Consider the following 23772-nt stretch of genomic DNA (forward strand, 5'->3'; position numbering starts at 1 on the left):
CCTTTGGTTTATTTCTGGAACACACCTGTTCCCTTTGGGTTTGCTTGGGCATTTGAAATTCTTGACTTCTGTATTGAGGCCATTCCATTTGTATTATTTAGGTACTACAGATGAATCCATTCTCAGTACAGGCTATAAGTTTATGTAATCTCAGGGCTCAGGAAGTGGAGGCAGGAGGATCAGGAGTTAAGGTCATTTTCAGTTACGTAGTGCATTCAAGGCCAGCCTGAATTCCATAAATCCTGTCTCAAAAAAACATTAATAATAGCTGGGCATGGTGGCGCACACCTTTAATCCCAGCCCTTGAGAGGCAGAGGTAGGAGGATCACAGTGAGTTTGAGGCTGCCCTGCAACTACATAGTGAATTCCTGGTCAGCCTGGGCTAGAGTGAGACCCTACCTCAAAAAAAAGTACTTTTTCCCTTAGTGTCTCTGAAGCCAGTTTTAAAGTTTGACTCATACAAGTCTGAGATAACTTCCCTTTTTGTTTGTTTGTTTTGTTTTGTTTTTTGAGGTAGAGTCTCACTGTAGCTCAGACTGACCTGGAATTCACCATGTGATCTTGCACTCATGGAAGTTCTACCTCTGCCTTCTGAGTGCTGGGATGCCTGGCTGGGTAACTTCCTTTTTAATGAAAATGTACTGGCAGCAATATCCTGTCAGAAGACTTCCTACATGACATGTTGATTGGACTCTCAGAAGCTCTTTCTGAACATCTAGGGTTTTTTGTTTGTTTTTAAATTTTTATTTATTTATTTGCAAGTAGAGAGAGAGGAGAGACAGACAGAATGGGCATGCCAGGGCCTGCCACTGCAAATGAACTCCAGACACATGTGCCCTTTGTGCATCTGGCTTACATGGGTCCTAGGGAATCGAACCTAGGTCCTTTGGTTTCGCAGGCAAATGCCTTTACCACTAAGCCATCTCTCCAGCCCTATCTGAACATTTAAAATGGCATTTGATGTATAAATTTGACCTTGTTTGGATATATTAATCCCAAGTAACGAAGGATTTTTTTCTCTCCTTTTTTTTTTTTTTTTTTTTTTTTTTGGTCTTTCTTGGTAGGGTCTCACTGTGGTCCAGGCTGACCTGGAATTCACTATCTAGTCTCAGGGTAGCCTTGAACTCAAGGTGATTTTCCTACCTCTGCTTCCTGAGTGCTGTGATTAAAGGCGTGCGCTACCACGCCCGTCTTTTTCTCTTCATTCTATGGAATTGTGTAGAGTGTTAGGGATCCTTCCATCTTTTTCTTTGTTCTCTCTTGCATGTGAAAAGATGTGTTTTTGGACCTTATTTTGAACCTTGAAGGAAAAGCCCTTTTTGTATCTTTAGGGCTGTGGAACATGAGCATGCTTCACTGAACAGTGTGATGGCAGTGACTGTGGGCCTGCTATTATCAAGTTTTTAAGCTCTTAATCAGTGTTAATTTCCCAGTGTTCTCCAGTTATATCAAATATTTGCTTCACCAAGGAGAGAAGGCGGAGGTGGGGGCAGCTGTCTGGAATGGCAGGGTTTCTGTTACGTGGTGTTTATACAGTGAAATCCTTGTGCTGGTAAGGATGCTCTTGTGGAGTGCAACCCTTTCCTAGATGCCTTCTAGCATGGGGCAGCGTGTTTTGCCCTTTGGATCCTTCCTTGTTAGGCTTTGACCCTCTGCTATTTATGCAACAGGGTAGTCTTCAAACCTGGCCTTGTGAACTGTACTCCAGTCCCCCATTCATCAAAGTGACTGCGAAACAACCCTGAGAAGTAAATGGCATTGGAACATAAATACATGTCTTTAGAGACAAGAGGCACAGCAGGGCACATGGGGTATGAGCAGAGCTGGGGTCTTAGGGTGGGCCTTTCTGACTGGCAGGGAAGTGATCAAGAGGGGACATCCTTGCTGGGTACTGAATGCGAACATGAAGGTGAGGCCTGTGGTTAGGACAGTTGTAAGAAAGCTCTCAGTTGGGCTTGGCTTCAGGGTTGGTGTGAATAGCTCTAGTCGCTCCCCTACTCCTTTGACTCAGCATACACAGAGGGGTTGAGAATAATGTCCAAGAAGCCAGGCATGGTGGCGGATGCCTGCAGTCCCAGAACTAAAGAGACTACATAATAGGAGGATCCAGACTTCAAGTACAGCCTGGGCTACATATACATACATACCAATAAACACAAACTGTCGAGTCAGTATATGATCTAAAGACAGGTACTAGATTTTGTTGCTACTGGGCAGCCTAAATTGGTTCATTTCTATGTCCTTGTTACTTTGATTTTGAGACTAGGTTTTATTCTATAGACCAGACTGGCCAGGCGTGGTGGTGCATGCCTTTAATCCCAGTACTTGGGAGACTGAGGTATGGGGGATTTCTGTGAGTTGGAGCCCACCCTGAGATACATAGTGAATTTTATGTCAGCCTGGGCTAGAGTAAGGTCTTACCTTGAAAAACCAAAAAACATTTTTTTATTAACAACTTCCATAATTATAGATAATTAACCATGTTAAGTCCCCCCCTCAACTTTCAGCTTTGCAACTCTACTTTCTTTCATATCCCATCCCCCTCTCAATCAGTCTCTTATTCTGATGTCATCATCTTTTCCTTCTACTATATTGGTCTTGTGTAGGTGTGTCAGGCACTGTGATGTCGTGGATAGCCAGGTCATTTTTGTGTCTGGAAGAGTGCATTGTAAGGAGCCCTACCCTTCCTTTGCCTCTTACATTCTTTCTGCCCCCTCTTCCACAATGGATCCTGAGCCTTGGAAGGTGTGATAGAGATATTTCAGTGCTGAGCACTCCTCTGTCACTGTGGTGCCTTCCTTAGTCATCCCAGAGGTCACTGCCATCTGAAGAAAAGCTTCTCTAACCAAAAGTGAGAATAGCTTTAATATAAGGGTATGAACATTAAGAGAAGTGCTTACCGGACAGTTTGGTGAGCATAATATATGTACATTTAGCTAGACACCAGCAGACATTACACTCCTAGGTCTCATGACTTCCCCCATCATAGGTCTTTGGTATCAGGCATATATTCCCTCCCTTGGAGTGGGCCTCCAATCCAATTAGATTTCCCCCATAACAGACATACCACTATTACATCCATTAGTTCATTTGGCTTGGCTGGACAAATTTAAGGCTTGCAGTGTCCACTGTTGGGTATCTTCATTGGTGATTTCTCCCGCTCGCAGGGAACTACATGCAGCTTTTGCAGCTTTTTGTTAGCTGGTCTACAGCCAGGTTTTCAGGTCAGCTCCAGCAGTATTTCTCAGAGACCTTGCAGCCCAAGTATGTGGAGTCTTCAGCAATAGGGTCTAACCAAATATTCCTGGTGGGAAACCAAGGGCCTCAGCAATGGCCTGTAATGTTCTGGGAGCATCAGGGACCTCCTTTGGCCTCCAACACTTGATCCTTCTGCCTCAGTTTCCTGAGCACTGGAATTACAGGTATATGCCACCATGTCTGGCTCCTTACAATTTAAGACACCTGGTGGGATGACATCTGATTGCTTTGCCATGGGGTTTTGAACTGGCTCACATAACTTCTCTTGCCAAGCATGTGTAACTGCAGGATTTTCCATGCTCCTGAGGTGTCAGCCACCCTTCCAGCCTTGAGAACCCCGGGCTACTCCTAAGCACACAGTCTGTTGTCTAAAACACTGCCATAATTCTCCATCTCTTTGTTTATGACTATTTGCATAGTTAACTTCTTGTGAATCATAGAATTAAACATATATAATTTTTTGTGTTGGATCTTTAAAGTTGGCCAGCTGTCAGTGTCATCTGTCGTCCCCAGCTTCAGCCTGGTGCTTTCTTTGTGCTTTGCTCTGATAATCCTTGATAGGTAGGGCAGTTGTGAGAACCAATTTTCTTCTCCTGGTGGCACAAGAAGTCATTCCTATTATCTCCTGGAAACCTGTGGCAGCTACTGGTGTGATTGATCCTCCGCCCCAGTGTCTCTTTGCAAATTCAAAGCTTTCTCTGTCATGCCAGCTTCATGTCCGCATGTGTGGTAAATCTCTGAATATTGTGTGAATAAATTGATTCCTTGTGATGTTAATTAGTACACAATTAAAACCCTTTGAGCCCAGTTACTGCCCTGTTCTTAACTGGAAATCATATTTGTGAGATACGGTACCCATTATCAACAGTACTTTCCATGGAGTGCATATTTTGTGTATCTGATTATAAATTTTATATAGCATTTAGTTTGACTATAAAGCCATTTGGTGTGAACACGGAGGAGGGGAGGTGTGTGCACATATGTGCATGTTCCATGAGCCTTGGGAGGCTGGTTCTATAAATATCTCACGTAGAAAAATGCTTAGGGCTTAATTTTTCTGGCAGTAATAACTACATTCCTCTTATTTACTAACCACTGGCTTTGGTGTTAGAAATATTTGTAGATCAATTTTCAGAACTGAATTAAAACATTGTGAAAATTACAGCTTAATAAATAAATGTTTATTGTAATTTTGTTCAGACTTGTTAAATATATCTTACTATTCTGGGTAGACATTTAATTAGCATGACTGTTGCAGTCAGGTTCACATTGCTGATAGAAATCACCCAGCCAAGAGCAGCTTATGGGGAAAAAGAGGTTTATTTTAGCTTACAGACTGGAGGGGAAGCTCCATGATGGCAGGGGAAAATGATGGCATGAGCAGAGGGTGGACATCACCCCCCGGCCAACATCAGGTACACAATAGCAACAGGAGAGTGTGCCAAACACTGGCAAAGAGAAACTGGCTATAACACCCATAAGCCTTCCTCCATTAATTCCCAAATCTCCTTAAGCTGGGAACCTAGCATTCACACCTAAGTTTATGGGGGACACCTGAATGAAACCACCACAGTGACCATGATATAGGTCTTAATGCCTGGGTACATTTCATTCCCCTGCACCGTCAGCCCTTACATAGAGTCCTCTCTCCACGATAGTGTGTGTCTCCACTACAGTGTGGGAGGTACTTATGCCAAAGAGTTGGTGTTTATCTGAAGCCCAGACTTAAGTAGGCATCCTTTGGCTGAATGAACAGAACAGGATGGTGTACCCGAGGCCACACCACCACCCACTTCGTGCCAAAACAAAGTTGATAAAATTGCATAGAAATTCAATTTGGGCCGGGCGTGGTGGCGCATGCCTTTAATCCCAGCATTCGGGAGGCAGAGGTAGGAGGATTGCTGTGAGTTCGAGGCCACCCTGAGACTCCATAGTGAATTCCAGGTCCCAGCCTGGACTAGAGTGAGACCCTACCTTGAAAACCAAAAAGAAAGAAAAGAAATTCAATTTGGGGGCTGCAGAGATGGCTTAGCAGTTAAAGCACTTGCCTGTGAAGCTTAAGGACCCACGTTCAACTCCCCAGAACCATGTAAGCTAGATGCACATGGTGGCACATATATCTGGAGCTCATTTACAGTGGCATGCACATTCTCTCTCCCTTACTCTCTCAAATAAATAATAAAAATTCTAAAAAAAAAAAAAAAAAAAAAAAAAGTTCAAGCCAGGTATGGTGGCACATGCCTTCATTCCCAGCACTCGGGAGGCAGAGGTAGGAGGATCGCTGTGAATTTGAGGCCACTCTGAGACTACATAGTGAATTTCAGGTCAGCCTGGACTGGAGTGAGACTACCTTGAACCCCCCCCCAGAAAAAAAAAGTTCAATTTGGGTCTCTCCAATAGAACATTATTTGGAGGCTACCTGGGGCTCACATCAGTGGGAGCGTGGACAGGGAACAGGCAGTATAGAAACGATAACAGTAGTGCTGAGTAAGAAAGACCAAAATGAAAAAAATAAAAAAAGACCAAAATGCAGAGGGAATCAGTCTTTGAGCTAGAAATACCTGTGACTGATCATTTTGAGCTGGGTGTGGTTACCTACTTGAGAGGCTGAGACAGAAGGATCATGATTTCCAGGCCTGTCTGGGCTGATTATTAGGGTTGGAAAGATGGTTCAGTGGTTAAGGGGCTTTCCTGCAATGCCTAATGATTAGGGTTCATTCTCCACTACCCACATAGACAGATACACTGGATGGCCCATGCATCTGGAGTTCATTTGCAGTGGCTGGAGGCTCTGGCATGCCTATTCTTTCTGTCTACTTCTGCTTGCAAAGAAATAAGTATTTTTTTTTAAAAAAGGATACTCTTTAAGGTAGGAGGATCACTGTGAGTTCAAGGCCACCCTGAGACTACATAGTGAATTCCAGGTCAACCTGAGCTAGAGTGAGACCCTACCTTGAGAAACCAAAAATAAAATAAAATAAAAGATACTCTTTAAAATAAATTAATAAATTGATTATCATTTTGAGTAGGTGTAGTGGCACATGCCTTTAATCCCAGCTCAGGAGGCTGAGGTAGAAGGACTGGCATAAATTTGAGGTCAGCCTGGGACTACTGACTGAGTTCCAGGTCAGCCTGCATTAGAGTGAGGGCCTACCTTGACAAAGCCAAAAACAATAATCATCATCATAATTTTGTTTGAATGTATTAAAAGGTTTAAATTGAGAATGGTAGGCCAAGTGGAAGAGAAGATTGAAGAGTAGCTCTGGCCAGGCATGGTCAATTTGGAAGAGGATCAGTATGAGTTCGAGGCCAGGCTGAGACCACATAGTGAATTTCAGGTCAGTGTGGGCCAGGCTAAAAGGAGACTGTTGCAGTCAGGTTCGCATTGCTGGCAGAAATAACCCAGCCAAGAGCAGCTTGTGGGGAAAAAAGGGTTTATTTTGGCTTACAGACTCGAGGGGAAGCTCCATGATGGCAGGGAAAACGATGGTATAAGCAGAGGGTGGACAACAGGAACAGGAGAGTGTGCCAAACACTGGCAAGGGGACACTGGCTATAATACCCCTAAACCAGAGGTAGGAAGATCTCTGTGAGTTTGAGTTCAAGGCCACCCTGAGACTACATAGTGAATTCCAGGTCAACCTGGGCTAGAGCAAGACCTTACTTCAGAATAAAAGATAGAGAAAAAGAAAAAGAAAAAGAAAGAAAACAAAACAAAACAGAAAACGGCAAGCTGTGGGATCAGTAAGAGTCTGCAGCTCGAGCTATGGAGAGGAACACCTGGCATTCCCTCCCAGCCACCACAGGTGAGCACACAGGGCTCCATATGGGCACATACACATGCATACACCACACACACACACACCACATCACAGATTTGTAAATGATGTCCATGGACAATGGTCTGGGTCCTTTGATTGCAAGCATGCAAGCACTCCCCCTTCCTCAGAGCAGCCACACACCCTCAAAAGTGATCACTGCTAAGCTTTATATTTGGCCAGCCAGGCCAAATGAGCTAACAAGTGCAATAGTGGCATGTCTGTTATGGGGGAAACCAACTGCTCTCTAATTGGACTAGAGGCCTGTTCCGTGGGAGGGAATACATCCCTGATACTGAAAACCTACAACAGGGGTAGCCATGAGATCTAGGGGTGTAATGTCTGCTGGTGTCTGGATAAATGTATGTACTGTGCTCCCCAAACTGCCCAGTATGCACTTCTCTTAATGTTCATACCCTTATATTAATGCTACTCTCACTTTTGGTAGAGAAGCTTCTCTTTTCAGATGGCAGTGATCTTGGGACGACTCAGAAGGCACCATAGTTTTGAGAAGAAGTGGTAGAGGAGTGCTCAGAACTGAAATATCTCTTATCACACGTTTCAAGGCTCAGGGTCCATTGCGGAAGAAGTGACAGAAAGAATGTAAAAGCCAAAGGAAGGGTAGGACTCCTTACAATGTGCTCCTCCAGACACAAAATGGCCTGGATATCCATGACCTCACAGTGCCTGACACTACCTACACAAGACCATCATAATAGGAGGAGAAGATCATGACATCAAAATAAAAAAGAGACTGATTGAGAGGGGGAGGGGATATGATGGAGAATGGAGTTTCAAAGGGAAAAGGGGGGGAGGGAGGGAATTATGAGATATTGTTTACAACCATGGAAGTTGTCAATAAAAAGAAGTGATCATTGCTGGGTACATGGTGCTCCCCTTTAATCCCAGCACTAGAGAGGCAGAGGTGTAGGAACCTGTCCCTAAGTATGAGGCCAGCCTGGGACTACAAAGTGAGTTTCAGGTCAGCTTGGGCTAGAGTGAACCCTGCCTTGAAGAAAAAAAAAAAAAAAAAAAGAAAGAAAGAAAAAGAAAGAAAGAAAGAAAGAAAAGTAACCATATCTATGTATCTATGGCCACTGTCAATCCCGAAGGAAAGCAAGTCAAGTTGACAAGATCATCAATTTAAAGCAGTCATGGGCTGGACAGAGTACAGTGGTAAGAGCATTTGCTGTGCAAGCGTAAGGACCCAAGCTTGTCCCTGGTGCTGAAGGGGGTGGAAACAGGAGGATTGTCGAGGACTACCTCTGGGGTTTCTTGGTTAGTCTAACAGTCTTAAACTCTAGAAATTTCCTTTTATATCTTTTTTTGTTTTGTTTTGTTTCTTGAGGTAGGGTCTGATCTGGAATTTACTATGCAGCCTCAGGCTGGCCTCTGCCTTCCAAGTACTGGGATTAAATGTGTGTGCTACCATGCCCGGCTCTTTTTTTTTAAATTTATTTTTTTGTTCATTTTTATTTATTTGAGAGTGACAGTGAGAGAGGGAGAGAAAGAGGCAGATAGAGAGAAAGAGAGAAAATGGGCACACCAGGGCCTCCAGCCACTGCAAGCGAACTCCAGATGTGTGTGCCCTCTTGTGCATCTGGCTAACGTGGGTCCTGGGGAATCGAGCCTCGAACCGGGGTCCTTAGGCTTCACAGGCAAGCGCTTAACTGCTAAGCCATCTCTCCAGCCCTTGCCCGGCTCTTTTATATCTTTTTTGAGACAGGGTCTCATATAGCCCAGGCTGGCCTCAAGCTGGCTATGTAATTGAAGATGACCTTGAACGCCTGATCCTCTTGTCTCACCACACCAGGGAAGCAAACCTGGGCCTCATGCATGGTAAGCAAATACTGTACCAACTGAAAACTTCCTTACCCCATGGGGCTAGTTGATCCGACTGTCTAGTTGACATATGTCAGACCCTTCCCAGAAGCCCTGGCTGCCTTGAGAAAAGAATTGTCAGTCATGGTGCTGGAAAGAAGTGACCAGAGTGCTCAGTTCTGTAATATCTCCATCACACCTTCCAAGGCTCAGGGTCTAATGTGGAAGAGGTGGCGGAAAGAATGTAAGAACCAAAGGAAGTGTAGGACTCCTTACAACGTGCTCCTCCCGACACAAAATGGCCTGGATATCCATGACCTCACAGTGCCTGACACTACCTACACAAGACCATCCATCATAAGAGAAGGAAAAGATCATGACATCAAAATAAAAGAGAGACTGATTGATATGGGGAGGGGATATGATGGAGAATGGAGTTTCAAAAGGGAAAGTCGGGGGGAGGGAGGGTATTACCATGGGTTATTTTTTTTTAAATTTTTTATTTGTTTATTTGAAGCGACAGACACAGAGAGAAAGACAGATAGAGGAAGAGAGAGAGAGAATGGGCGCTCCAGGGCTTCCAGCCTCTGCAAACGAACTCCAGACGCGTGCACCCCCCTTGTGCATCTGGCTAACGTGGGACCTGGGGAACCGAGCCTCGAACCAGGGTCCTTAGGCTTCACAGGCAAGCGCTTAACCGCTAAACCATCTCTCCAGCCCCATGGGATATTTTTTATAATCATGGAAGTTGTTAATAAAAATTTGAAAAAAGCCAATTGTGGTGCCACATGCCTTTAATCCCAGCACTCGGGAGGCAGAGGTAGGAGGATCACTGTGAGTTCAAGGCCACCCTGAGACTACATAGTTAATTCCCGGTCAGCCTGGACTAGAGTGAAACCCTACCTCGAAAAACCAAAAAAATAAAAAAAATTTAAAAATTAAAAAAAAACCCACCATTACCAAGTGTGTGTGTGTGGGGGGGGGGGGGAATTGTCAGCCAGCTGGCCAGGTTGCCCTCACACCAGCCCCAGCAGCCATGGACACTCCACAGCAGCATGCAGGAAGTTGCACAATTGCAAGTCTTGCTGCTGAAGGGCAGATCAGGGCAGGGCAATCCTCCGTGACTTCTAGGTGACCCTGCAGCCCTTTCCACCCAGACTAGAGGGGAGCAGCTCTCTTAGTGGCCCCACAGAAGGATTAGGGTTGATGCAGACAGAGTGCTTCATTTACTTGGGTGTTGTGCTGTGCTAGTACAGCAGCTTCTCATTTGCACGAGGGACTCAGCCATAACTGGTGCTAACATTTTGGCTATATAAGCAGGCTGCCTGTTCACCTTGTTATTGGGCCTCAATGGAAGTAGCTGTCCAGAGCCAATAGCGTCAAGAAAGCTGCTTCAGAGTTCCAGAGAACAGCAGGGGCAGAGCCCATAGGAGCAAAGGTGACTGCAGGACCTGGTCACTGAAAGAATTTCAGGCAAGGCTGGGGAGATGGTCAGTGGGTATAGCTTTTACAGTACAACTTGGAGTATCTGAGTTTAAATACCTAGAAGTCATGTAAAAGCTGGATCTGGCATGGTTCTTTAATCTTGGTGTACCTACAGAAATGAGGTAGAAGGTGAGGACTGATGTGAGTTATCTTCTGACTACCACATGTGTACCTATGCACGCATGCTTGCCCTCTCTCTCTCTTTCTCTCTCTACACAGTGTAGGGTGTGGGGGAGAGAGAGAACAGTACATTTAAAAATCAAACAAACGAAGTCTGGTGGCGCACGCCTTTAATCCCAGCACTTGGAAGGCAGAGGTGGGAGGATCACTGTGGGTTCCAGGTCAGCCTGGGCTAGAGTGAGACCCTACCTCAAAAAAACAAACAAATGAAAAAATCAAACAAATGGCACACCCAGAAGCCATAGATTGTTACTAGAAAAATTTCAGTGCCAGGGATGGGATACCTTACAGTGAGTTGTTGGCCAGGGAGGTCCCTTGAAGCACCCAAAACATTACAGGCCATTGCCAAGGCTCTTGGTTTCCCACCAGGAATAGATGGTAAGACCCTGTTGCTAAAGACTACATGCCTCGGCTGCAAGGCCATTGAGAAATCAAACTGAGGCTGAGCTGAAAACCTCCCTATAGACCAGCTGGCTGAAAGCTAGAAAAAACTGCAGTGCATGCAGCCATATAGGAGATAGTAGCCATAAGTGGTGAAAACAGTGGACACTGCAAGCCTCAAGTTTGGCCAGCCAGGTCAAATGACCAAACCGGTGCAATAGTGGCATGTCTGTTATGGGGAAACCAATTGCTCTCTAATTGGACTGGAGGCCCACTCTATGGGAGGGAATACATGGTACTGAAAACCTAATCAAAAGTCTATAATAGGGGAGGTTATGAGTCTTAGGAGTATAACACCTGCTCTTTCTGACTAAATGCATATATTATGTCCACCAAATTGCCCTGTAAGCACTTTACTTAATGTTCATACCCATATATTAATGGTACTCTCACTTATGACCCAAAAGGCACCATAGTGCTTAGAAGATGTGACAGAAGAGTGTTCAACACTGAAACATCTCTATCATACCTTTCAAGGCTCAGGGTCCATTGCAGAAGAATATAAGAGCCAAAGGAAAGGTAGGACTATTTACAATGCAATCGTCCAGACAAAAATTGGCCTGGATATCCATGACCTTCACAAGACCCTCATAATAGGAGGAAAAGATGATGATATCAACATAAAAGAAAGACTAATGGAGTGATGGAGGGGATATGATGGAGTGTGGATTTGTGAAGGGGAAAGTGGGGAGAAGGGGGAATTATCAAGGTTTATTGTTGGTAATTATGGAAACTCCAATTAAAAAAAAAGCCGGATGTGGTGACACACACCTTTAATAACAGTACTTGGGAGGCAGAGGTAGGAGGATCACCGTCAGGTCAAGGCCAGCCTGAGACTACATAGTGAATTCCAGGTCAGCCTGAGTGAAACCCTACCTTTAAAACAAAACAAAATAAAAATCAAACAAACAAGGGATGGAGAGATTGTTCAGCATTTTAGGTATTTGCCTTCAAAGCCTTATGACCTAAGTTTGATTCCCCAGTACCCATGTGAAGCCAGATGCACAAAGTGGCACCCTTTGTGTGGAGTCTGTTTGCAAGGGCTGGAGGCCCTGGCGTGCCCATTCTCTCCGTCTCTCTGCTTGCAAATAAATAAATTAATTAAATATTAAAAAAAAAAAAACAAGTGGCTGGGCATGGTGGTGCATGCCTTTAATCCCAGTGCTCAGGAGGCAGAGGTAGGAGGATCTCTGTGAATTCAAGGTCACTCTGAGACTACATAGTGAATTCCAGGTCAACCTGGGCTAGAGTGAGACCCTACCTTGAAAAAGAAACAACAACAACAACAACAAAAGTGGCCTGGAGAGATGGCTTAGCAGTTAAGGCACTTGCCTGTGAAGCCTAAGGACCTATGTTCAATTCTCCAGATCCCACGTAAGCCAGGCACACAAAGGTGAGGCAAGCACAAGGTCGCACATGTCCGCTAGGTGGCACAAAGCATCTGGAGTTTGATTTCAGTGGCTGAGGATCTGGCACTCCAATTCTCTCTCTTCCTCTCCCCCCCCTCTAAAATTTAAAAAAAGAAAAAGAAAGAAAGAAAGAAAAAGTTATCCAGGGAACCACCAAGCTTTATTTTATTTATTTATTTGGAGTTGCTGCACAAGACTTTTATTTCATTTGGTCCCAGGCTTGGGAGGGCATCGGGGCGTTACAACGCTGCCTAGTGGCTGGAGAGGCTGGGCGGAGGAGGTCCCGAGGATGATTACGGCCCAGCAGGAGTCCCTGGAAGGCTGCGCAGGAGGATCTATCTAGTCGTGCTTCAGGGCCGAGGGCTCCAGTCTGCACAACTGGTGAGGAGGTCCTCCATCTTCCTGATGCGCTTCTCCTCCTCATCCAAGAAGTGGTGCTCCAGAAAGTCACAGAGATGGGGGTCTGTGCGGGTGGAAGATCCAAAGAGCCGGGTTCGGTTCTCTCCAGTGCCAAGGCTTCTGCGGCCTCCTGGGCTTTCCCACTCTGGAGTGCACATCCTTCTGCACATCCTGGAAGAGCGGCGCCGGCTCTGCATCCCGAGGCGCTTCTCCTGGGCCAGCTCTCGGGAGAAGTGGCCCACGCCGGGCACAGCCACATCGTGCCCCCGAGAGAGTAGCCCAGGGAGGGGGGAGGAGGAGGAGGCCCGCAGGTGCAAGCTGACCAGGCGGTTGCCTGCAGCCTCCACCTCAGTGGAATAATTCTGATGAACCTCGGAGGCCATGGCTGGTCCCGCAATAAGGAGTTAGAAGGTTCTGCATGGTCCTGGAAGGCAGTTGGAAAATCTGAATTAAAAAAAAAAAAAAAAGATGAAGTCCCTGGGTCTGTTCCATCCAAACACTGATGAAGCAAGACGTAGATACAGACACAGGGGTCCTCAGGCATACCATTGTTTTTTCTTTTTTAAAAAATTTATTTATTTGAGAGAGAGTGAACAAACTCCAGACACATGCACCACCTTGTGCATCTGAATTATGTGGGTCCTGGGAAATTGAACCTGGCTTTGCAGGCAAGTGCCTTAACCACTAAGCCATATCTAAGCCCTCTGCCAAGCTTTAAGAGCCAAGTGTCTCATCACCAATTAGCATGTTAGGGTCCTGTAGTTCTCTCCAGACGCAAGTCTGGGCGGGCGAGAAGCTTCCGGAGGGACTTGTTCTCTGAGGTCACATGGGGTGTGACCTGCGCATTGCTCTCTATGGTGCTCATGCACTGGTTGTCAAAGTAGTGCGAAGGTGTGAGGGTTGATTGGAGTCATATCCGCATCCTGCCAAGCTGCTGGCTTCATACGCAGATATGTGGCTAAGACAATGGCAATGACACCAATCGTGGGGACATGCTTATCTTGGCCCCAGAATCTTGACTGAGGTTCTGAGTACTGAAGGATGTAAAAGGCAGTTTCTTTGATAATAACGGATTCAGGATGCTGAAGTGTTTTGGCTGGGGTGGGATTTTTTTTCTGCCACAAGAAGAGTCGTACCCCAAATGGCAGGCTTGCTTGCTTGCTTACGTTCTTTCTTTATGTCCCTTCCTTCCTTCCTTCCTTCCTTCCTTCCTTCCTTCCTTCCTTCCTTCCTTCCTTCCTTCCTTCCTTCCTTCCTTCCTTTCCTTCCTCCTTTCCTTTCCTTTCCTTTCCTTTCCTTTCCTTTCCTTTCCTTTCCTTTCCTTTCCTTTCCTTTCCTTTCCTTTCCTTTCCTTTCCTTTCCTTTCCTTTCCTTTCCTTTCCTTTCCTTTCCTTTCCTTTCCTTTCCTTTCCTTTCCTTCCTTATTTCTTTCTTATCTTTTTTAGGTTTTTCAAGGTAGGGTCTCGCTCTAGTTCAGGCTGACCTGGAATTCATTATGTAGTCTCAAGGTGGCCTCGAACTCACCGTGATCCTTCCAACTCTGCTTCCCGAGTGCTGGGATTAAAGGTGTATGCCACCACGCCTGGCTCAGGGCTTCATTTTTAACCATTGCTTGAAGCCAGTTGAAATCAGCACTCTATTTATTTTATTTTTATTTTTAAATATATTTATTTATTTATTGACAACTTCTATACTTCCAGACAATAAACCATGATATTTCCCTCCCCTCCCCCACTTTCCTCTTCATAGCTCTGCTCTCTATCATATCCCTTCCCTCTCTCCATCAGTCTCTCTTTTAATTTGATGTCATCATCTTTTTCTCCTATGATGAGGGTCTTATGTAGGTATTGCTAGGCACTGCAAGGTCTTGAATATCGAGGCCAATTTCTGTCTGGACAGTTGCATATAATGAGTGGTGCCCTTCCTTTGGCTCTTACATTCTTTCCACCACCTCTTCCACAGTGGCCCCTGAGCCTGACCCTGAGTGTGAGGTGTTTCAGTGCTGGACCCTCCTCCATCCCTTCTCAGCACTATGTTGCCTTTTGGGTTATCCCATTGCCATCTGAAAAGAGAAGCTTCTCTAAGCAGAAGTGAGAGTAGCATTTATATATGAGTATGAACATTAAGTGTAGTGCTAAAAATATGTAATGCTTCACAAATTTGCATGTCAGCCTTGCACAGGGGCCATGCTAATCTTCTCTGTATTGTTCCAATTTTAGTATATGTGCGGCCAAAGGGAGCGCTGAAATCAACACTCTTAAAATAGCAACAGACTAGTCATTGGCATAATATTCAACATGAGACAGTGGTGCACCCTCTGGATAACTCATCCTTGTAGTAGTTTTATTTCCAACATCCTGGGCATATCCCTCAACTAGTGCACTGTTTAACCTTATTACTACATCGAACTGGTTGAGGGTGTAGTCCAGTTCTAGCCAGTGCAATATACCCCCATTCCCAATAACCACGCAGCACCTGCTTGGCTCCTAAGCGCACTGGAAAGTCGTGCTCAGTCAGAAGGTCCAACAGGCCCTGGACTTCACTGGAGACTTGCGGAATCCAAAAGGAGCGTCATACTTGTTCTCAGCTTTGCTGGCTCTGGGGACCTTTTGCACGCAGGGCGTCAAGTTCATGCTGTACTTTTGCTCAAATAACAGGGCCATTACCATCTTCACAAACTTGGGTCGATATTCCCTGTGCCACACTTGCTGAACACGTCTCTGAGCTGTCTGTGTGAGGTCAGGGTCTACATAATGCACTTTTTTCATGTCATATTCTTCAGTGGCGTAATCTAACTTGAGGATATAAAGGTATATAAAGGTTCCACACTCCAAACACAAGCAGCATACATTTAAGGATGTCTTTGAATAACAAGCTAGGTCTTATCTTGTTCTGGGCTTGGGTACACTATTGTAGGGAGGTCCTCAAACAATCACTTTTCAGCTTTACAAAGTGATACTCACTTGGCATACTCCCAGGCCTGGCACTGCATACTAAGGAGGGGCGCTGGCCAGACGCCAGTACCTGGTCCCGCCCCTGGCGCCTCCCACTACTTTTATTTTTTATTTTTTTGTTTTTTCAAGGTAGGGTCTCACTCTAGTCCAGGCTGACCTGGAGTTCACAATGTAGTCTCAAAATGGCTCAAGACCCTCCTCCTAAATCTGCCTCCTGAGTGTTGGGATTAAAGGTGTGGGCCATCACGCCCGGTTTATCTGTTCTATTTTTCTTTAGTGGGGGAGGGGAAAGAATGAATGCCAGGGCTCACCAGGGCCTCTAGCCATTGCAAACGAACTCCAGACACATGTGCCACCTTGTGCATCTGGCTTATATTGGTACTGGAGAATTGAACTTGGTCCTTAGGCTTTACAAGCAAATGCTTTAACCACTAAGCCATCTCTCCAGTCCCCCCCCCCAAACTTTTTGTTTTTATCGAGGTGGGGTCTCCTTATAGCCCAGGTTGACCTGGAACTCCCTATGTAATCTCAGGATGGCCTCTAACTCACAGTGATCCTCCTACCTCTGCCTCTCAAGTGCCGGGATCAAAAGGTGTGTGCCACCACATCTGGCAGGTTTCTTTCTTCCTTTTTTTTTTTTCCTCTTTTTTTTTTTTCACTTTTTTGAGGTTGGGTCTCACTCTAGCTCAGGCTGACCTGGAATTTACTATGTAGTCTCAGGGTGGCCTTGAACTCACTTAAAAGTGTGCGTCACCATACCTGGCTCGTTCTCTTATTTTTTTCTTTTCTGCCCCCTCTATTAGTCATGATGATATCATTGATGCACCCAATATTGTGCAGGTAACAATAGCCAGTGAGAAGTCATGAATACCACCTTCCCTTTATGTCTGGAAGACAATATTCCAAAGCACTCCTCTCCTTCCTTTGGTTCTTGTTCTTTTTGCCACCTCTTCCACAGCAGTCCCTGAGCCGTGGAGGGTGTAATAGAGATGTCTTAGTGCTGAACACCCCACTGTCACTTTTTTTCTCAGCACTTTGGTTAGATTTGAGTCACGCCAGTGGTCACCACCATCTGAAATGAGAAGCTTCTCTAACAAAAAGTGAGAGCAGCATTAAATATGAGCATAAATATAAGGATTTAGAGGGCAGTTTGGTGGGCATAATGCCTGCATTTATCCAGACAACAGTAGTGGCTTCCCTTTGGAGCTTATGACCTTCCTAGACATGGGCTTTTTTTGTGGTTATTATTCATTTGTTTTTGGAGGTAGGGTCTCTCTCTAGCCCAGGCTGACCTGGAATTCACTGTGTAGTCTCAGGGTGGTCTCGGACTCACAGCAATTCTCCTACCTCTGCCTCCCAAGTGCTGGGATTGAAGGTGTGCACCACCATGCCTGGCTGCCATAGTTTTTTTTTTTTTTTTTTTTTTTTTTCTCCCCAGGAGTCTCATTCTAGCTCAGGCTGACCTGGAATTCGCTATGTAGTCTCATGGTGGCCTTAAACTCACAGTAATCCTCCTACCTCTGCCTCCCAATGCTGGGATTAAAGGTATGCACCACCACACCCAGATTTTTGCCATAGGATTTTTAAATTTTATTTTTAAGGAATGGGGAGATGGCTTAGCTATTAAGGCACTTGCCTGCAAAGTCAAGGGGCCCAGGTTTGATTCCCCAGGGCCCACATAAAACCAGATGCACAAGATGGCATAGGCGTCTAGAGTTTCTTTGCTGTGGCTAGAGGCCCTGGTGTGCCCATTCTCTCTCTGTCTCTCTGCCTCATGTTCTCTCTCCCTCAAATAAGTAAATAAATAAAATATTTAAAAATTTATTTTTGGGCTGGAGAGATGGCTTAGCGGTTAAGCGCTTGCCTGTGAAGCCTAAGGACCCCAGTTTGAGGCTCAATTCCCCAGGTCCCACGTTAGCCAGATGCACAAGGGGGCGCACACGTCTGGAGTTCGTTTACAGTGGCTGAAAGCCCTGGCGTGCCCATTCTCTCTCTGCCTCTTTCTCTGTCACTCTCAAACCAATAAATAAAATTAAAAAAAAAATTTATTTTTATGAAAGGGGTGAGGAGAGAGAGGTGAGAATAGGTACATAAGGACCTCTAGCCATTGCAATCAAACTCTACATGCATGCGCCTCCTTGCGCATCTGGCTTACGTGGGTCCTGGGGAATCGAACCTGGGTCTTTAGACTACATAGGCAAGTGCCTTAACCACTAAGCCATCTCTCCAGCCCCTTTTTTTGTTTTATTTATTTATTTATTCATTCATTCATTTTTAAAACTATATATAAAAAACTCTCCAGCCCCATTTAAAAAAAATATTTATTTAATTATTTAACAGAGACAAAGGGAAAAAGAGAGAGAGAACGAATGGGTGTGCCATGGCCTTCAGTCACTGCAAACAACCTCCAGATGCCTGCAACCCCTTGTGCATCTGGCTAATGTAGGTCCTGGGGAATCAAATCTGGGCCCTTTGGCTTTGCAGGCAAACACTTTAATAGCTAAGCCATCCCTCCAGCCCCCATTTTTGTTTTTTAAGGTAGGGTTTTATTGTAGCCCATGCTGACCTGGAATTCACTATGTAGTCTCAGGCTGGCCTCAAATTCACAGTAATCCTCCTACCTCTGCCTCCCAAGTGCTGGAATTAAAGGCATGCACCACCATGCTGGCTCCTTATTTTGTTTTTTGAGGTAGGGTCTTACTCTAGCCCAGGCTGGCCTGGAACTCACTCTGTATACTGAGACGCCTTGAATTCATAGTGATCCTTCTCCTCAGCCTCCTGAAGGCTAGGCATGCACCACTATGCCCACTTCTGAATGGTAATTTTACTTTTTTTTTTTTTTTTTTTTTGAGATAGAATCTCAATCAATCTGGTCCAGGCTGACCTAGAATTCATTATGTGGCCTCAAACTCACTGCGATCCTCCTACCTCTGCCTCCCGAATGCTGGGATTGAAGACATGTGTCACATCTGGCCTGACTGGTAATTTTAAACAATGCTTCAACAGTGGTTACTTAACAATGCCAGAGCTCCTGGGAGAGGGGATCCTTTTCTTTGTCTCAGTCTCAGACACCCAAGGCCCGAGAGTTGTGACCCTGATAGCTGAACCCGGGGAAAGCACCACGTTCTCATGCTTGTTGCCACTTATCTGCTGCCATGACACTGCTGCCACCAGAAGCCAGGGATGACAAAAACTGCCAAGGGCTAGGATCTCTGGTGAGCAACCAGAGTGACAGGCCCCCCACCCTGACAGCCCCAGGCATTTAGCTGCAAGGCTTTGGTCTGGAAGTCCAACCCCAAGCCTCAGGCCCTCAAAGGGTGGATGGCCAATACCAGAAGAGCAGCTCGTACCTACCCAGGGAGGGCAGAAGGGCCTAGCAGCCCAAGGCATACTTGCTGGGCAACAGCTGCTTGTCAGTGGCCTCCCAGAACATGGGGTGGTCATTCATCTGTACAAGCCAACTGTCCCCAGGCTGGTGCCTGGACTAGTCTACAGATAACAAGAGGCTAAGGGAGGTCCCTGATGCCCCCAAAACATTATAGGCCATTGTTGAGGCCCTTGGTTTCCCACCAGGAATAGATGGTAAGACCCTGTTGCTGAAGACTCCACATACTTGGGCTGCAGGACCACTGAGAAATCCTGCTGGAACTGAGCTGATAACCTCCTCCATGTAGACCAGCTGACAGAAAGCTGGAAGAAGCCATTCTGCATGCAATTCAATGGGAGAAAGAGAAATCACCAGTGAAGATACTCAACAAGGGACACTGCAAGCCTTGTAATTGGCCAGCCAGGTCAAATGAGCCAACGGGTGCAATGGTGGCACATCTGTCATGGTGGAAACCAACTGCTCTCTAATTGGACTGGAGGCCCGCTCCATGGGGAGGAATACATCCCTGATACTGAAAACTTAAAACAGGGAGTCATGTGTCCTGGGGGTGTAACGTCTGCTGCTGGCTGGCTAAATGTATATACTATGCTTATCAAACTGCCCAGTAAGCACTTCTCTTAATATTCATGCCCATATATTAATGCTACTCTCACTTTTGGTAGAGAATCTTCTCTTTTCAGATGGCAGTGACCTTGGGATGACTCAGAAGGCATCATAGTGGTGGAAAGAAGTGACCAGAGTGCTGATTACTGCAATATCTCTATCACACCTTCCAAGACTCAGGGTCTATTGTGGAAGAGGTGACAGAAAGAATGTAAGAGCCAAAGGAAGGGTAGGACTCCTTACAATGTGCTTCCTCCAGACACAAAATGTCCTGGATATCCATGACCTCACGTCTGACATTACCTACACAAGACCATCATAATAGGAGGAAAAGATCATGACATCAAAATAAAAGAGAGACTGATTGAGATGGGGAGGGGCAATGATGGAGAATGGAGTTTCAAAGAGGAAAGTGTGGGGAGGGATGGTGTTGCAGTCCGGTTCGCATTGCTGGTAGAAATCACCTAACCAAGAGCAGCTTCTGGGAAAAAGAGTTTTATTTTGGCTTATGGGCTCGAGGGGAAGCTTCACGATGGCAGGGGAAAACGATGGCATGAGCAGAAGGTGGACATCACCCCTTGGCCAACATAAGATGGACCACAGCAACAGGAGGGTGTGCCAAACACTGAAGGGGAAACTGGCTTTAATACCCATGAGCCCGCCCCCAACAATACACTCCCTCCTGGAGGCATTAATTCCCAAAATTCCATCAGCTGGGAACCTAGCATTCAGAACACCTAAGTTTATGGGGGACACCTGAATCAAACCACCACATTCTGCCCCTGGCCCCCATAAACTGATATCCATACATGATGTTAGATACAATGCATTCAGTCTGACTTTAAAAGTCCCCATAGTTTTTATCAATCCTAATGATGTTCATTCATCCCCATAGTTCAAGATCTTTTAACTGAGCCATAATACCAAAAATTAACCTCAAAAAACCCATAATGGGGGCTGGAGAGATGGCTTAGCGGTTAAGCGCTTGCCTGTGAAGCCTAAGGACCCCGGTTCGAGGCTCGGTTCCCCAGGTTCCACGTTAGCCAGATGCACAAGGGGGCGCACACGTCTGGAGTTCGTTTACAGAGGCTGGAAGCCCTGGCGCACCCATTTTCTCTCTCTCTCCCCCTATCTGTCTTTCTCTCTGTGTCTGTCGCTCTCAAATAAATAAATAAAAAAGTTAAAAAAAAAAAACCCATAATGGCACAGAATAAATATTCACACTGCAATAGATGGCACTGGGCATAGCAAAGAAACATTCAACCAATACAAGATTTAAAACAACCAGGGCAAACATCAAACTCTGTAGCTTCAAGTCCAGCAACTCTAACCAGTGACAAATCTTCAAGTCCGATAATTCTAACCAGCAACAAGTCTCTGGCATTCCAATTCCGCCCCTCCAGCTAGGCTACTCACAGCCCTGGAAAACTTCATCGGGGCCAGCAGCTCCTTGGCAGCCATCTCATGGTCCCAGCATCTCCACTGGGTCTCCACTGCAAGCCACGGTTCATCCTCATGGCCCCATGGGGTCTCTATGCAGGCAACCAGCAAACCCGCTTCACACTGCCCATGGCCATTTCCAAAACACAAGACCGTGTTGCAAACTCAATGACCCTCTTTCCAGCATTTCTTATACTCCACGATACCAGGTAGGGTGCCAATTTGTTAATCCAGGGGGGAGTAAAGCAGACTTTGAAGAACAGGACACTCCTTGAGCACTCAGGCCCCTTCAAAAGAGTCTACATTCTTTCTGTTGCCCCAGCGCAGGTCAGCTAGCCCAGTCTCAAAGGTTGTAATCTTTCAGTTGCAGCTGAACAGGCAGCAGTTCACCCAAAGATTTTTCTTTCTGTGCCATATTCCTCTGCTCACACCAGTTCATTTCTACGCAAAGCAACCCTGCACAACTTTTCAGGACACAGGCATAACAGCAAGCTTTTCACACAAACTGCTAGCCCAGTCCAAGCAAAGCTCTTTCTCACCCTCATAAGCCAAACCTCACAGTCCATAGTTCTTACTGCATTCAGGTCTTGCAGTGCAGACCAGAAGAGTCCATCAAACTGTACTTACAACACTGCAAGACATCTCTTAGGCCAAGGATTCAACTCCTTCCACATTCCTCTTGAAAATCAGCTCCAAAAGGCCAAAACCACAGTCAGGTGTCTAGCAGCAACCCCACTCCTCAGTATCACTTTACTGTTGCAGTCCGGTTCACATTGCTGGTAGAAATCACCTAACCAAGAGCAGCTTCTGGGAAAAAGAGTTATTTTGGCTTACAGGCTCGAGGGGAAGCTCCATGATGGCAGGGGAAAACAATGGCATGAGCAGAAGGTGGACATCACCCCCTGGTCAACATAAGTTTATGGAGGACACCTGAATCAAACCACCACAGATGGAATTACCATGAGATATTTTTTATAATCATGGAAATTATTAATAAAAATTATTTGAGCCAAGTGTGGTGTTGCATACCTTTAATCCCAGCACTCAGGAGGCAGAGGTAGGAGAATTGCCATGAGTTTGAGGCCACCCTGAGACTACATTGTGAAATCCAGGTCAGCCTGGGCTAGAGTGATACCCTACCTCAAAAAAACAAAACAAAACAAAAAATTGAAAAGAAAAAAAAAGAGGCTAGCCAGTTTTGGATTGCCATGGTTGCTATGCCACTCAGCATTGAAGGGGAGGAGGGGAAGCACTTCAGGTGTTCTTGCTGGAGGGAGAAAATGCAGGTGGGTAAAAGGGCAGACCCTACCCAGTGAAGTTTCCAGGAACACAGATTGGCAGGAAAGGATGGTGATAAGTGCCCCTTAGAGTGAAGGCTTTCAGAAAGCAAGGGCCCCAGGCTGCTGAATTTGCACAATGACTGGTAAGAAGGGATTAGCTCTGCCCTACAAAAGAGAGAGCCAGGGCCCTGAGAGGTGGAGCAATGCTGCCCAAACTCAAGTGGCTTGTCCTCAGGGAACTAGTTTGGTCCAGAACACACTTTCACACCACCTCTCTGGGGGCAGGTCAAAACTCCCTCTCTCCTGGACAGAGTGACTTTCTTCTTTGTGGTTTTGAGACAGGATATCCTGTCATTCAGGCTGGCCTTAAAGTTACTATGCAGCCAAGGATGATCCTGAATTCCTGATCCTCCTACCTCTACCTCCCAAGGGTTAGGATTATAGGCATGGGACATGCCTGACTTGATTAAATGGCTTGTGAGTTTTTTTTTTAAATACTTAACGTGTCTATTTTAGGTGTTAATATGGTGAGGGCAGGGCAGCATAACCATCACCCCCCTAATCTGCAGGGAATGTGTTTCAAGACCTCATAGTGGCTGAACTTTGGATAGAGCTGAATCCTAAATATACTATTTTTTCCCCTATACATGCATACCTACGATAAGATTTAATTTATAAATTAGGCTCATTAGAGCTAGATGTAGTGACTCACACCTACAATCCCAAAACTTGGGAGGCCCTATTTGGAGTTCATTTATAGTGGAAAGAGGCACTGGTGTCCTCATTTCCTCTCTCTCAAATAAATAAATTAATTAAATGTTTAAAAAATTAAAATAATTATACAATTCATCCAGGGTGTTTTAGGCAATAGGGAGAAATTTAAAAAATGGGATGGAAGAAAGAAAAGTAAATGAGAATATAATTGAAGATCCTCATTTTGTCTGGTTGGCAAAGTGACTCGCAGGAAGTGACCTGCTCTAAGAGCCTACTCACACATAGCCTCTTTGACTAAGGCAAGCTGAGGTTCCTGGAAGTCAAAAAGTATCCAGAAAAGGTCAATCCAAGTTAAAGTTAGCCAAATTAAAATTAATGCAAAAGCATATATATATACATATATATACACACACATACATACACACACACATGGAAATACTATACCTCTGGAAATGAAAAGATAATTTAACTCATTTCTGGAGTTATGTGACTATAGTAACCTTTGCATTTAATTTCTTTAATTCTACTTTAGCATTGGCAATGGATATAGATTGCACGTTTATTTTGATTTGACTAGTATTT

The 23772-nt window shown here is 45.4% G+C and overlaps 1 protein-coding gene, 1 non-coding gene and 1 pseudogene across 2 annotated transcripts; all 3 read right to left on the reverse strand.

Annotated features, from left to right (window-relative positions):
* Nucleotides 1-12762: 12762 nt before the first annotated feature.
* LOC101596663 (ferritin light chain-like) lies at nucleotides 12763-13194 on the reverse strand. Its single transcript, XM_045132130.1, has one exon. It carries the CDS (start codon nucleotides 13192-13194, stop codon nucleotides 12763-12765), a length of 432 nt encoding a protein of 143 aa, XP_044988065.1.
* A 365-nt stretch (nucleotides 13195-13559) lies between these two features.
* LOC101596957 lies at nucleotides 13560-15781 on the reverse strand (annotated as a pseudogene).
* Nucleotides 14948-15054, reverse strand: LOC123454269. The gene has a single exon (XR_006633254.1). It is a non-coding gene; the product is annotated as a U6 spliceosomal RNA (small nuclear RNA).
* Nucleotides 15782-23772: the final 7991 nt, after the last annotated feature.

The sequence above is a fragment of the Jaculus jaculus genome, chromosome 13, assembly GCF_020740685.1.
Source record: "Jaculus jaculus isolate mJacJac1 chromosome 13, mJacJac1.mat.Y.cur, whole genome shotgun sequence".
Taxonomy (NCBI): domain Eukaryota; kingdom Metazoa; phylum Chordata; class Mammalia; order Rodentia; family Dipodidae; genus Jaculus; species Jaculus jaculus.

Coding starts and splice junctions, on each gene's coding strand:
- LOC101596663 (XM_045132130.1), bottom strand. CDS start 13,194: ATGGCCTCCGAGGTTCATCAGAATTATTCCACTGAGGTGGAGGCTGCA.